The sequence below is a fragment of the Peromyscus maniculatus genome, chromosome 21 (genome assembly GCF_049852395.1).
Source record: "Peromyscus maniculatus bairdii isolate BWxNUB_F1_BW_parent chromosome 21, HU_Pman_BW_mat_3.1, whole genome shotgun sequence".
NCBI classification, from domain to species: Eukaryota; Metazoa; Chordata; class Mammalia; order Rodentia; family Cricetidae; genus Peromyscus; species Peromyscus maniculatus.
In genome coordinates, this window is record NC_134872.1 from 48,462,697 (window position 1) to 48,474,752 (window position 12,056).

The 12,056-nt window shown below is 46.1% G+C and overlaps 1 protein-coding gene across 3 annotated transcripts in view; it reads left to right on the forward strand.

The window, feature by feature from the left end:
• The window catches only part of Ubr2 (ubiquitin protein ligase E3 component n-recognin 2), an 86,426-nt gene that overhangs the window by 30,003 nt on the left and 44,367 nt on the right, over nt 1-12,056 (forward strand). For all 3 annotated transcript variants that reach the window (XR_013046756.1, XM_076557710.1, XM_076557709.1), the window contains exons 12-17: nt 3,576-3,739; nt 3,824-3,923; nt 5,778-5,906; nt 6,917-7,100; nt 9,815-9,876; nt 10,782-10,892. Coding sequence is in view for 2 of the 3 variants with exons in the window: in XM_076557710.1 (XP_076413825.1) it covers nt 3,576-3,739; nt 3,824-3,923; nt 5,778-5,906; nt 6,917-7,100; nt 9,815-9,876; nt 10,782-10,892 (750 nt within the window). In the remaining variant the exon portion in view is untranslated. The remainder of the gene's footprint in view (nt 1-3,575; nt 3,740-3,823; nt 3,924-5,777; nt 5,907-6,916; nt 7,101-9,814; nt 9,877-10,781; nt 10,893-12,056) is intronic.

The window sequence follows — 12,056 nt, forward strand, 5'->3', positions numbered from 1 at the left end:
AAACGCCTTCATAGTTAGAGTCAGCCTGGCAGGTGCCCTGGAGAGTAACGTTGGAGCTGGGATGATGGCTCCCTGGATAGGAGGGCGTGCTGTGCGAGCAGTAGGACCCAAGTTCGTATCCCAGCTCGGGCTGGAGTGAGAGGAAGATGGTTGGCCTTTGTTAGCCCGCTTAGCTGAGAAACAGTGACTGCCAGGTCAGTAGGAGTGAGGGGAGGACCATAGGACACTGGCCTCGGCATCCCTGTACACACACGGACACTGAACACACGCGCACACACACACGCACACACACATGCACACACACACATGCACAGACACACAGACACCCCAAAGCAGGGGGGCCAAAAGAAGGAAGAGAGGAAGCATGCGGGCAGGGTCTCAGCACCCATGGGGGACGTTAGAGAAATAGTCCCAAAGTTGCTCTCTTATCATCCCATGCTCGAGGTGGCGCATCACTCCTACATCCAAAGAGCACACACTAAAATAAAATGGCAGAGTGAAAACAGTGAACGAGCACGTGCAAACAGACCCAGAGAACACTGTCATGCTCCGTGGTCAGCAGTCGGTGTGGCTCTTGGCTTCACGGAGTATGTGTGTGTGGTGGGCATTGGTGTACCCAGCAAGTTACATATGGAGAGTACTTCATATGGAGAGTACTTAATGCACACAGTACTTCATGTACACAGTACTTAATGTGCACAGTACTTCATGTTCACAGTACTTAATGTGCACAGTACTTAATGTACACTCGAGGAGCTGCAGACCCAGAACTCCCTGCCCCTGTTCACTCCCTGCGGGTCGCTGGCCGGATGCGGGGCGGCCTCACGACTTCCCTGGGGGTTTGCTGTCTTAAGTATTTGGAAGAATTCTCCAGTGTACCATTTGGGCCTTGAAATTTCTTTGTGGAAACATTTTATATCAGTTATATTTCTTGAGTAAATTTAGGGCTATTCAGGTGTTCTACTGTTGTTTTTAATAAGCTGTGTTTTTTCTTAAGAATTTGCTAATTTAGCTGGGTGGCAGTGGCACATGCCTTTAATCTCAGCACTCAGGAGACAAAAGAAGGCAGATGTCTGAGTTCCAGGACAGCCAAGACTACACAGAAAAACTCTGTCGGGGGGTGGGGGGGGTGGAATTTGCTAATTTATCCACATTTCCTATTATATTGATTTACATGGTCTAGTATTTTTTATATAATACATTTCAAATCTCTAGTTTTAAAAAGTCCCTCTTCTCTTTTTAAAAAAAACAAAAAACAAAAAAAAAAAAACAGGGTCTCAGTAGCCCAATCCGACCTCCAGTTTAACAATCCTCATGTTTTACTTGATAGGCTTACAGGCGTGTGCTCCCACACCCAGCAAGACTTGCTCTAGAAATAACTGAGGGTTCCCAGTGGAGAGCCTGGAGCTTCTGCTAGCTCGCCTGCCCTTGCCAAGCCCTAGGATTTCGGCCCCTCTCAGGCTTCTGTCCTACAGGGCTTCAGCATCTAAGGACTGTCCTGGTGAACCTGGAAGAGTATTGGACTCAGTTTCTGAGCACTCCTGCGTTCTTACTAGGACTCTGGCCTCACAGCTAAAGAGGTTCCCTGCCATTATTATTATTATTATTATTATTATTATTATTATTATTATTATTTTATATATTTTTAAGACAGGGTTTCTCTGAGTAGCCCTGTTGTCTGTCCTGGAACTCACTCTGTAGCCCAGGCTGGCCTCAACTCGGAGTTCCGCCTGCCTCCTCTGCCTCCGAGTGCTGGGGTTAAAGGTGTGATCCATCGCACTCAGCTTGGTCCCCTGCCTCTTACAGCACCTCTGCACAGCTCAGCTCAGAAACTCGCCGGGAGAACTCAAGTTTGGAGAACACCAGAGTCGTTTCAGTTTCTTTTCTGTCTTTCCTTTTTTTTTTTTTTTTTTTTTTTTCTGAGACAGGGTTCCTTTGTGTAGTTCTGGCTGTCTTGGAACTCACTATGTAGCCCAGGCTGGCTTCAAACTCACAGATCCGCCTGTTTCTGCCTCCGAGTGCTGGGATTAAAGACGTGCGTCACCACCGCCGGGCCTTCAGTTTATTTTAACTGCCCCAGTCAGCATTCTCCCGATCAGATCCTGTAGCATTCAGTTTAACCAGAGCATGTCCCTGAAACATTACTTTTATCCAGTCTTACAGGGGACTTGAACCTTTGTGAAGACGTTGTAAAATGTATACTGAGTGTGGCGGTGCAAATTTTAATATGAACTAGAAAAAAACCTGAGTGATAATGTTTTATAAAGCAAGTTGGATTGCAGGCCTGTGCATCAAGTGGTGGGGTCTGTGTTGCAAACTGTAACAGTGTTTAGAGGTCACAGTGGTCTTGAAAGGGTAGCAACAATTTAGACAAAGCTCGAGTGCAAGGACCAAAAGCATTCTGTGTAACCTGGGGAATGTCCTCCCACCATTTTAGACCCACCGTCTCTAACCTGAACCTGAACCGCCAGTGCCCTGGCTGTGAGGCTGCCTCCCCCAGGTGTTGCTGTGCCCACTAAGCCTCCCTTCCTCCTCCTCCTCCTCCTCCTCTTCCTCCTCCTCCTCCTCCTCCTCCTCTGTGCTAAGCTGCTGCAGCACAGCTTTTCCAGCCCAGTGGGGTTGCCTCACGTTCCTGAACTTCCTAATAAGTGCAGCCGGCAGGCAGGAAGGAGAGCCCGTTCTTGTAACCTGTTGGGACTTGTGCTCCCTCACACCCCCATGATCCTCCCTGGAGAGTTCTTGGCCATTCTTACCGTTCATTTTCCCCAGTTACGGTAGGAAGTCTAGATTTACTTCACCACCACAGTTCTCCTCTAATACAGCAGGTCAAAATGAAACTGTGTGCCATAGAGTGGAGTGAGCAGCTCCCTGGATGGGCATTGGGATTCTTAAGCCTTTGTTACGGGAGGAGGTTAGTGATATTGTCAAAACTTGGACTGTACCCTCTCTCAGTGATTCTACTTGCAGGGAGTTATTTTTGCCGTTTTACACAGTGGGTTTGTGACATCTTTTGTAATAACACAGACCTAGAAACAGTGCAAATGACAGCACTCCAGACCTGGCTAATATGGTAGCAAAGTGTGCCTGATGATGGTTACAACAAATGAGAGATTGTATGAACTGCTACAGGATGCATTCGTCATAATTTTCTTCATAGTAATGCCAATAATAATTGGTGGTTTGGGGAACTGGTTAGCCCCCTTAATAATTGGCGCTCCCGACAAGCAAAGGAAGTAGTTTCACACTGAACTTCAGAAAGTCAGTGATGTAGACCTGGACCCTGAAGTAAGCACCCACACTTACTGTATAGTGCGCATACATGGCTCAGTTAAGAAGTTACGTCATTACGGTGGCCTGGGTGGACCCTGCGCACCCATGCTGCACATACACGCGTGTGACTAACGCTCATCCACGTAAAATATAGATGAATCTTTAGAAGGATCTGGTGGTGCACTTGTGAGCTGAGATACTTGTGTTGAGAAAGTTTAAAATGTGGGCACTACACTAGTGGTAATGGCTCTTGGTTCCCTGGGGCACAGGCTTTGATTACCAGACTTTGTGATGAACTGTTGTAGGCCCGGATGCTCATCATGGAAGAGAACCTGATGACTGTTATCATTAAGGCTTTCATGGACCATTTGAAACAGCGAGATGCTCAGGGCAGATTCCAGTTTGAACGCTACACTTCCCTCCAAGCCTTCAAGTTCAGGAGAGTTCAGAGCCTTATCTTAGATCTCAAGTGAGTGTTTCCTCAATTTCCAAACCAATTACAGCTTGAAAAATGCCACTGTTTCTGTGTTCACACACTGTTGTCTGTCTGTAGGTATGTGCTGATTAGCAAACCAACTGAGTGGTCGGATGAGCTGAGGCAGAAGTTCCTAGAAGGGTTCGATGCCTTTTTGGAATTACTGAAGTGTATGCAGGTATGTATAAACTGAACATACTTCTGTGTGAAGACATGTCTGTATGCTTCCCCACCCCCCATTTTGGATGCATTTGGAAAAGATCAGTTGGATCAAGAAATTCTTTTATAATTGAGGCTCCTTAAGAGTAGATTAAATGAGATCCCAGCAAAAGATGTTTCAGTGTGCCAGTGAGGTAGCTCAGTATAGGAAAGTGCTGTCCCCAGAACCCACAGCAAAAATAAGATTTTTTTTTTTTTTTTAAGATGTTTTGTTTTTAAAAGCACTGGCTACCATTCCAGAGGACCCAGGTTCAGTTCCTACCATCCATTCACTTGACAGCTCTAAACCATCAGTAACTCCAGTTCCAGGGGTTCCAGTGCCCTCTTCTGGTCACCACAGGTACTGCATGTACCTGATGCACCAGTGTGTGCAACCAAAACATACATGAAAAAAAAAAATTTAATTAAAAAAAAAGATGTTTGGGTTCTCATTAGTACTGCTTTTTTGAGAGTTTGCAAGTCCTTTTCTGTGGTTGTTTTGTTAATGTACTTTCTTGGAAATATATTTAAGTTCACTTGAAAAACTACTTGTTTTTGGATGCTTGGTAACAAGCTCAGGACCTGTGCCTGGATAGTAGGCAGGCACTCTCTCTCTAAGCCTACCCCCGATCAACTCCCAGCCTCTGGGGTTTGTGTGTTGCAAAGAGGGGGTGTTTTTTCTTGTATTTGTGTGTGTGTGCACTTGCTGATGAATGGATGCCATAGCACACCTGTGGAGGTTGACAGACATGGCAGTCTGCACAGTGTAGGTCTCAGAGTGACTTTGGTCTTCAGGCTCTGCTGCCCACTCAGCCATCTCACTGGCCTTTGTTTTATCATTAGTGTTTCCACAGTTCCTTTTCTGCTTGGTGGGATCTGTACATAGTACAGGCTAGACCGTTTTCCTGGTTAGTCCCCTTGTGAAGCATACGTCCATGCAAATCACAGTCTAGAAGGAGAAACACTCAGCGTGGAAACGGTGTGAACACAGAAGATGGGACCTCTCTTAAACCCTTAGGAAAGAGCTGTTTTAAAAGGCCATCCCTTTGGGAAATGGCGGAGGTGTTCTGTTAGTAAATGGTTCGTACACACCGGGATAGCTTGGCCACTTCCTAAAAACGATTGCATTCTTTTGTATCGAGGTCTGTTTTCATTCTGTCATCTGAACGCTTTGAGCTACACATTAGTGAGGAATTATAAAACTTGTCTTTTTTTTTTTTTTTTGGTTTTTCGAGACAGGGTTCCTCTGCGTAGCTTTGCGCCTTTCCTGGGACTCACTTGGTAGCCCAGGCTGGCCTCGAACTCACAGAGATCCGCCTGGCTCTGCCTCCCGAGTGCTGGGATTAACGGCGTGCGCCACCACCGCCTGGCAAAACTTGTCTTCTAAGGCAGCTGTATAGTATATTTGTAGGTTGAGACTACAAGTCTGTCCGGGGCTCAGGATGGAACTCTGCTGAAGCAAGAGCTTAGTAAATGTGGCACCCTGGGTTCAGCCACCACTGGCACACAAAGCCTGGCGAGGTGTGGTGACACGTGTCTATAATCCTAGTGTGCAGGAAGCTGAGGCAGAGTGATCATGTGCTCCAGGCCAGCAGTCTGCTTAAGGAGACCCTGGCTCATATATGCATGCATACATGCATACATATATACATACATTTTAAAGAGATTTATTGAGTTTCTTGGGTTTTTTCCCCGACACTTCCTGTTTAAAATTTTACATTATTTGAAGAGTCTCTGTAATCGATTTATATTTCTTATGCATCCCTCCTTGGGTTTCTGTGTGAAAAACAAACCAACTAGTTTTTATTCTTACAAACTCTTTCTGCTTTCTCAGGGAATGGACCCTATCACACGTCAGGTGGGACAGCACATTGAAATGGAGCCGGAGTGGGAAGCGGCCTTCACGCTGCAGATGAAGCTAACACACGTGATTTCCATGGTGCAGGACTGGTGCGCTTTGGATGTGAGTTCCTTCATGGTGGGAGCTGTGAGGGAGAGAGTGGGTGGACGGACGCTTAAGTGGAAGCAAGAGTGGAGGAAATATTTGTACAGCTTAGCTCGGAAACTTCCTCTTCCACCTGTACATTCAATAAAGATTCAAAAGCTCAAATTCTGAAGTGTAATTTGAAAAAAGTCAAGGAGGATCATGCACACTCTTATGTAACTGTTCATTTTCCCCATAATCCTCCCTAGACATTAAGCCTATGAAAATAGTGGATACATTTATCCAAGAATAAACTTGCTTCTGCTATATTTACCTGTGTCTTAAAATAATTCTGGCCTTCCTTCATCAATAAGAACCTATAGAAATCGAGGGTCAGAGACTTCCATGAGACTTGAACAGTGTATAAAAACCTGCTGGATACAAAAAGGGATTTCTGACTGCATCATTCTGTGTGCTGAGAGGCCTGTGGTCATCCAGCCGCTTCTCAAAGCTGCTGGGAGCCTGGAGATGGAGGACAGGGATGGGCAGGACTGCCTGATATCAGTCAGGACCTTGAGGTCATTTAGTCACAGTCTAGTTGAAGTGGGAGGCTGCTGTTAGGGTCAACCTAACAGTGACATGGTCCATTTGTGTTTGTAAAGTTACTCTGTGGAGAGTGGGTGGGTGGGACAAGGGTTGAAGCAGGGAGTTTAACAGAGAGATGGTTGCCAACGCCTTGAATTACTGGAGAATGAGAGACTAGCTAGTTTTGAGAGAACCTGAAAAGAGAAAGTTGTCACTTTGAAAATAGACTAGACAGCATGGACTGAGGTAAAGGACATTACTGGTAACTTCTAGATCTCCACAGCTTTCTTGGTAAGTGATGCCATCCACTGGACAGAAGAGGGATCTGTTCTGGGAGAGAGGACTGAGTTTGGTTTGGTCCATAGTACTTGAGGTACTTATTTGTCATGGAATTTGAGGTGCTAAGTCAATGTTGTAGCAACTCAGTCTTTTGAGTAACTTACGTTACAAACCCTCTTTTTTAGGAAAAAGTGTTAATTGAAGCTTACAAGAAATGCCTGGCTGTGTTGATGCAATGTCATGGCGGATTCACTGATGGAGAACAGCCAATCACACTCAGCATTTGTGGACACTCGGTGGAAACTATCAGATACTGTGTTTCCCAAGAAAAAGTTAGCATTCACCTCCCAATTTCTCGCTTGCTTGCAGGTAAAGCATCTCCCCTAAAAAAAAGACCCCTAAGTCCTCTCAGGTGACTGTTGATGGTGTTTATAAGCCTACTGTGTGCTAGCCGTTATCCTGAGGTTCACAGGTGTTCACTGCTGTGGTCATTCTGCTGGGAAGTGGAAGTCACCAGACTTGGTCCGCGGGTGGGAGGACCGGGGCGGGAGGGAGGACTGGAGTGGGAGGACCGGGGCGCAGAGGTCCTTAGTGTCGGAGCAAGGGCCAGGCTGGCATTTTGGGGTGTTGGGCTTCGCATCCGAGAACACTGTACTGCAGCCCTGCTGCTTACACACACTACACACACATCTCGGTGACTGAGCTCACAGTCTGTGACAAGTTCCAATCCCTCACTTTGAAGCCACTGCTCATAAATCGAAGGTGCTGTAGCTTTTCTCTCTAAACTCTTTCTTGCTCATTGATCGATAACCTTTGAAGCAGAAGGTTACAAGTGAATGCCTTATTGATCTCAGGCTGTTTCATAAGCCACTTCCAATCACTGCACTACCTAAGACAGACACCTTGCAGCAGCCAGAGGCTGTGAGTGTGCTCCTAATTCTCCTGGCAGGTCCCTCACAGCATTGCTTGAAATCCCTTGATTCTGGATATCTTAGCCTACTTAAACTGTCCTCCCTTTAGTTCATCTCTTTTTTTAAAAATTATTTATTTATTTTTATTTTATGTACATTGATATTTTGCCTGCATGTATGTCTGTGTGAGGATGCCAGATCCCCTGGAACTGGAGTTACAGATAGTTGTAAGCTGCCGTGTGGGTGCTGGGAATTGAACCCAGGTCCTTTGGAAGAGCAGCAGGTGCTCTTAACCACTGAGCCATCTCTCCAGCCTCTGCCTATAGTTCATTCTTAACTCAGAAAATAGTGACTTCCTGTTACCCAACACAGAACCTTTAATTAATGATTGTGGCTCGGTAACTTTTTTAATGTGGTATGAAGGTGTGCTTTGTTTTATTTTTGTATTTCTCAAGGAGAGACTATGGAGAATCCATACCATGGCTTCCTTAAATGTATATTGAAGAGGTTATTAATTACTAATTCAACTCCTTTGATAGATCATGGCCTTGTTGAGGTTATCCATTCCTTATGGGAGTATTAACAGTTTGTGTCTTCCAAGGGATTGGTCCATTTCATCTAAATTATTATGAGTCGAGTTGTTGATCACTTTCCTGTCATGGGATCAAGCAGTAACACTCCTTTCATTCTGAGAGTGCGTGTTTTGAGCATCATCCTGTTCTCTGGCTGGTAGCCTTCCACATCCCCAGTCTCTTGGGCATGTCCATAGGTTATAGTCTGAGACCACTTACACTGAGGCTTGTGAGGCTGTAAACATCTGGCCAGTGAACCAGTACAACAAGCTGTGGACACTGGCTGGCACCTGTGGTCCCAGGATTCAGAAGAGTTGCCATGAGTTCAAGGCCAGCCTGCACTGCAGAGTGAGACCCTGTCCCTAAGTAACAAGACCGAGAAAGGGAAGGAATGAAGAAAGAAGTACAGAAGGACAGAGGAGATAAAGTTCTGGTTGTAGGAGAAATGTCTCTCCTTCCTATGACTTGTTTATCCTGGGTTTGTTTTCAGCAACTGAAAACTGTTGGTCCAGTGTTAGACTAGAGGGCAAAAACGTGAGTCCCTTCAACTCAGCGACTTCCTGCTTTATCCCTCCAAACCCTGATTATCTGGGTAGAAGCTGAGGCTAATAATTCGCCACAGTGAAACAGCTACTACTCCAGAAATATACTAATTTCTGCCTGCGTCTTCACCTCCCTGAAGTCTGCCGTGAATAATCTGGGAGCATTCGTCTCCCAGGGTTAGCTGAGCCCTGCCCTGGATGTTTGTAGTCAGAGTAGAGAGCAGAGTACACACACGAGACACAAACAGTCCATGTAGCTGCCGTGGGGGCGCGGCGCATGCTTTGTAACCCAGCCCCTGGGAGGCAGAGGCTGGAGGACTGAGCACAGGTTTGAGACCAGCCGGGGCTGCATATCAACAAAACAAACAAAACCCACTTCACACACAAGGGGAGCCGGTGCTGGTGACGCCTCAGCAGTGACTGTTAACAGCTTACTAGGAATGGCCAGAGGTGAAGGAAGTGTCTTGGAGGCTTGAACAGAGGCTGGTAAATACTGAGACAGACTGTCCGCTTATCAGTGGATAATAAGGGAATGGCTTAATCTGTAGTCCGTGGAGTGGCCTGTGGTTGAGCTAAAAATGTTCCTCTCCTGGGTAGGAAGTAAATTGGTTCTGACTCTAAACTGGAAATTCTAAGGAACTTAATTGTGAGGTCAGGGTCAGCATAGACCATGAGTTCAGGGCCAGTTTCTCTGTTCAGTTGCCGGATGGATCTCAGCTTCCAGCAGGAATGAAGTCCATGGCCCAGGAGATACCTCCACACTGGCATAGTGTGTATAAATGGGTTTGATTGCTGTCGGGCTCTTCTGGCCCTTCTGTACATCCAGCATTTGCTTCTAAAATGTCTAAATGCAGTGTTAATGAAGAGGAGTTCTAACTGCCTCTGATGCAGATTTGTTGAAAGCTTTGTTTATAGATACATTGCATTTTATAACTTAATTTGTAATCCATTTCCAAAGATGATTTTTAGAAGTTAAATAGTAAAGCTGTGTGGTCACCGAGTCAGATAAACATTAGTTCTACCTATAGAAATTCCTTTTTGTTTGTCCTCCCGTGCAGGTTTGCATGTGTTGTTGAGCAGAAGTGAAGTGGCGTATAAATGTCCCGAGCTCCTGCCTCTAGTAAGTGGCTTTGACATCAGAAGAACATCTGCTCATTATGTTTGTTGTGTTTGAAACCAAACGGAAACAACTTATTAGTCTGGGTTCTCCCCAGAAACAGAACCAACAGGAGTGCGTGGAGTGTGTGTGTGTGTGTGTGTGTGTGTGTGTGTGTGCGCGCGCGCGCGCGCGTGTGTGTGTGTGTGTGTGTGTGTGTGTGTGTGTGCGCGCGCGCGCGCACATGGTGGGAGCAGGGGTAAGGAGCTGCTCGGAGGTCTTACCTCCTGCGTCTGTGGGGTTGGCAGTCAGTCTGTAGAGCATCCTGGCACACTGGAGTGCCCAGAGGACAGCTGGCATTGCAGTCACAAGTGCGGAGCCCATCCTGGAGGCAGAGTGCCTTCTTCAGAGAGCACACTTTTGAGGCGGGTGGGTGATCTCGGTAGGTGAGATCGCTTGTACCGGCAGAACCGGGACGAGCTGTTCACAGCAGCTCAGACCTGACAGAGTCCTGACAGAGACAGGAGACTGCGGGGACGCTCACAGGTCACAGCTGCCGTGAGAGCCTGCCCTGAACAAGGTGGAAGGCAAGAACCCATAGATAGCCGGGGTTTTCCTCTGACCTCCACACATGCACGTGTACGCGCCCCGCACAGAGAAACCTTCCTTTTTACGGCCTCCATCCGAGTTGATTAGGCCCACCCACTTTATGGAGGATAATTTGCCATTTTCAGACTTTACTAAGATATTATTCATATTATAAAGAATACCTCTCAGCTACAACTAGATTGGGCTGGCCATAAATAACCTAGCTAAATTGATACAAAGTTAATTGTCACACAAATACAACTTAGAGTGATTCAACATACTATTTTGTAAGCTTTCCTTATGCAAATTTTAACAAGTTTTTTTTTTTTTCAAACACACAGAGTGAACTGAGCCCACCCATGTTGATAGAGCATCCTCTTAGATGTCTTGTCTTATGTGCTCAAGTACATGCTGGGATGTGGAGAAGAAATGGCTTCTCATTAGTAAACCAGGTAAGTGAATTTTGTTTTTTAATTCTGTGATGTTTTGATTGTATTCATTAGCTTTTATGAGAGACTTTTACAGTCTTAAATGGTCTTAGTCATTGAAACTTTTGAATCTGGGGTCTAGAGAGGGCTCAGCAATGAAGAGTGTGTGCTGCTCTTGCAGAGGACCCTGGTTCAGTTCCCAGCACGCATGTCAGTGATCCACCACCTCTGTAACTGCAGCTCCAAGGGGCCTGACCTCCTCTTTTGACTTATGAGGGTACCCACACACATGTGGCATAGCAGACAGACAGACACACACACACACCCACACACACACATACAAATAAGTCTCTTTTTAAAAAGGGTTTAATATCTGTGTTAAATTGTTAGAAAAATTAAATACAAGGTGAGCTAAGGTTTCTTAGGTCTTTTATATTCACCAGGGAAAGTGGAAATGAGTAGCAGTGGTCTTAACATTTACTTGAAACAAGTTTTAGGACAAAGTTGCATAGTAAAAACCAGCATTTGTTTCGTATGCTTAAATTAGGTTAAACACTGGGTGTGTGGGCAGTGAGATGCTCAGTGGGTTAGAGCACTTGCAGCCAGACCTGATGACCTGAGTTCAGTCCCTGGCAGCCACGTTGGCCTGGTTTGCTTTTTACTGCCGTGATAAACACCATAACCGAGAGCCGCTTTGGGGTGGGTGTGAGTTCATCTGACAGCTCATCGTAGAGCTGAGTCAGCGACCATGGAGGAACACTGCTTAGCTGCTTCTGCAGCCCAAGGCCACTTGCCCAGCAGGGGCATTGCTCCCAGTGGCCAGCCTTCCCAGTCAGTCAGGAATCGAGAGAATACCCTGCAGACTTGCCTGTAGGCCAGTCTTACTGAGACAGGTTCTCGGTTTAGGTTCCCTCTTCCCATTTGACCTCAACTTGACAGTTGACAGGAAACTAACTGCACACATGTGGCAAAAGAAGACAGCAGCTCCTGCAAACTGTCTCTGACACCACTCACATGGTCCATGGTATATGTGCACACACACACAAGACATAAGTGCAGGGTAAAAGAGACATGATAGCCTCATGCTTCTAATCAAGCATTCAGAAGACAGAGGCATGAAGGAAGATCTCTATGAATTTGAGGCTAGCCTGGTCTATCTATATAGTGAGTTCCAGGTTAGAATTCAAG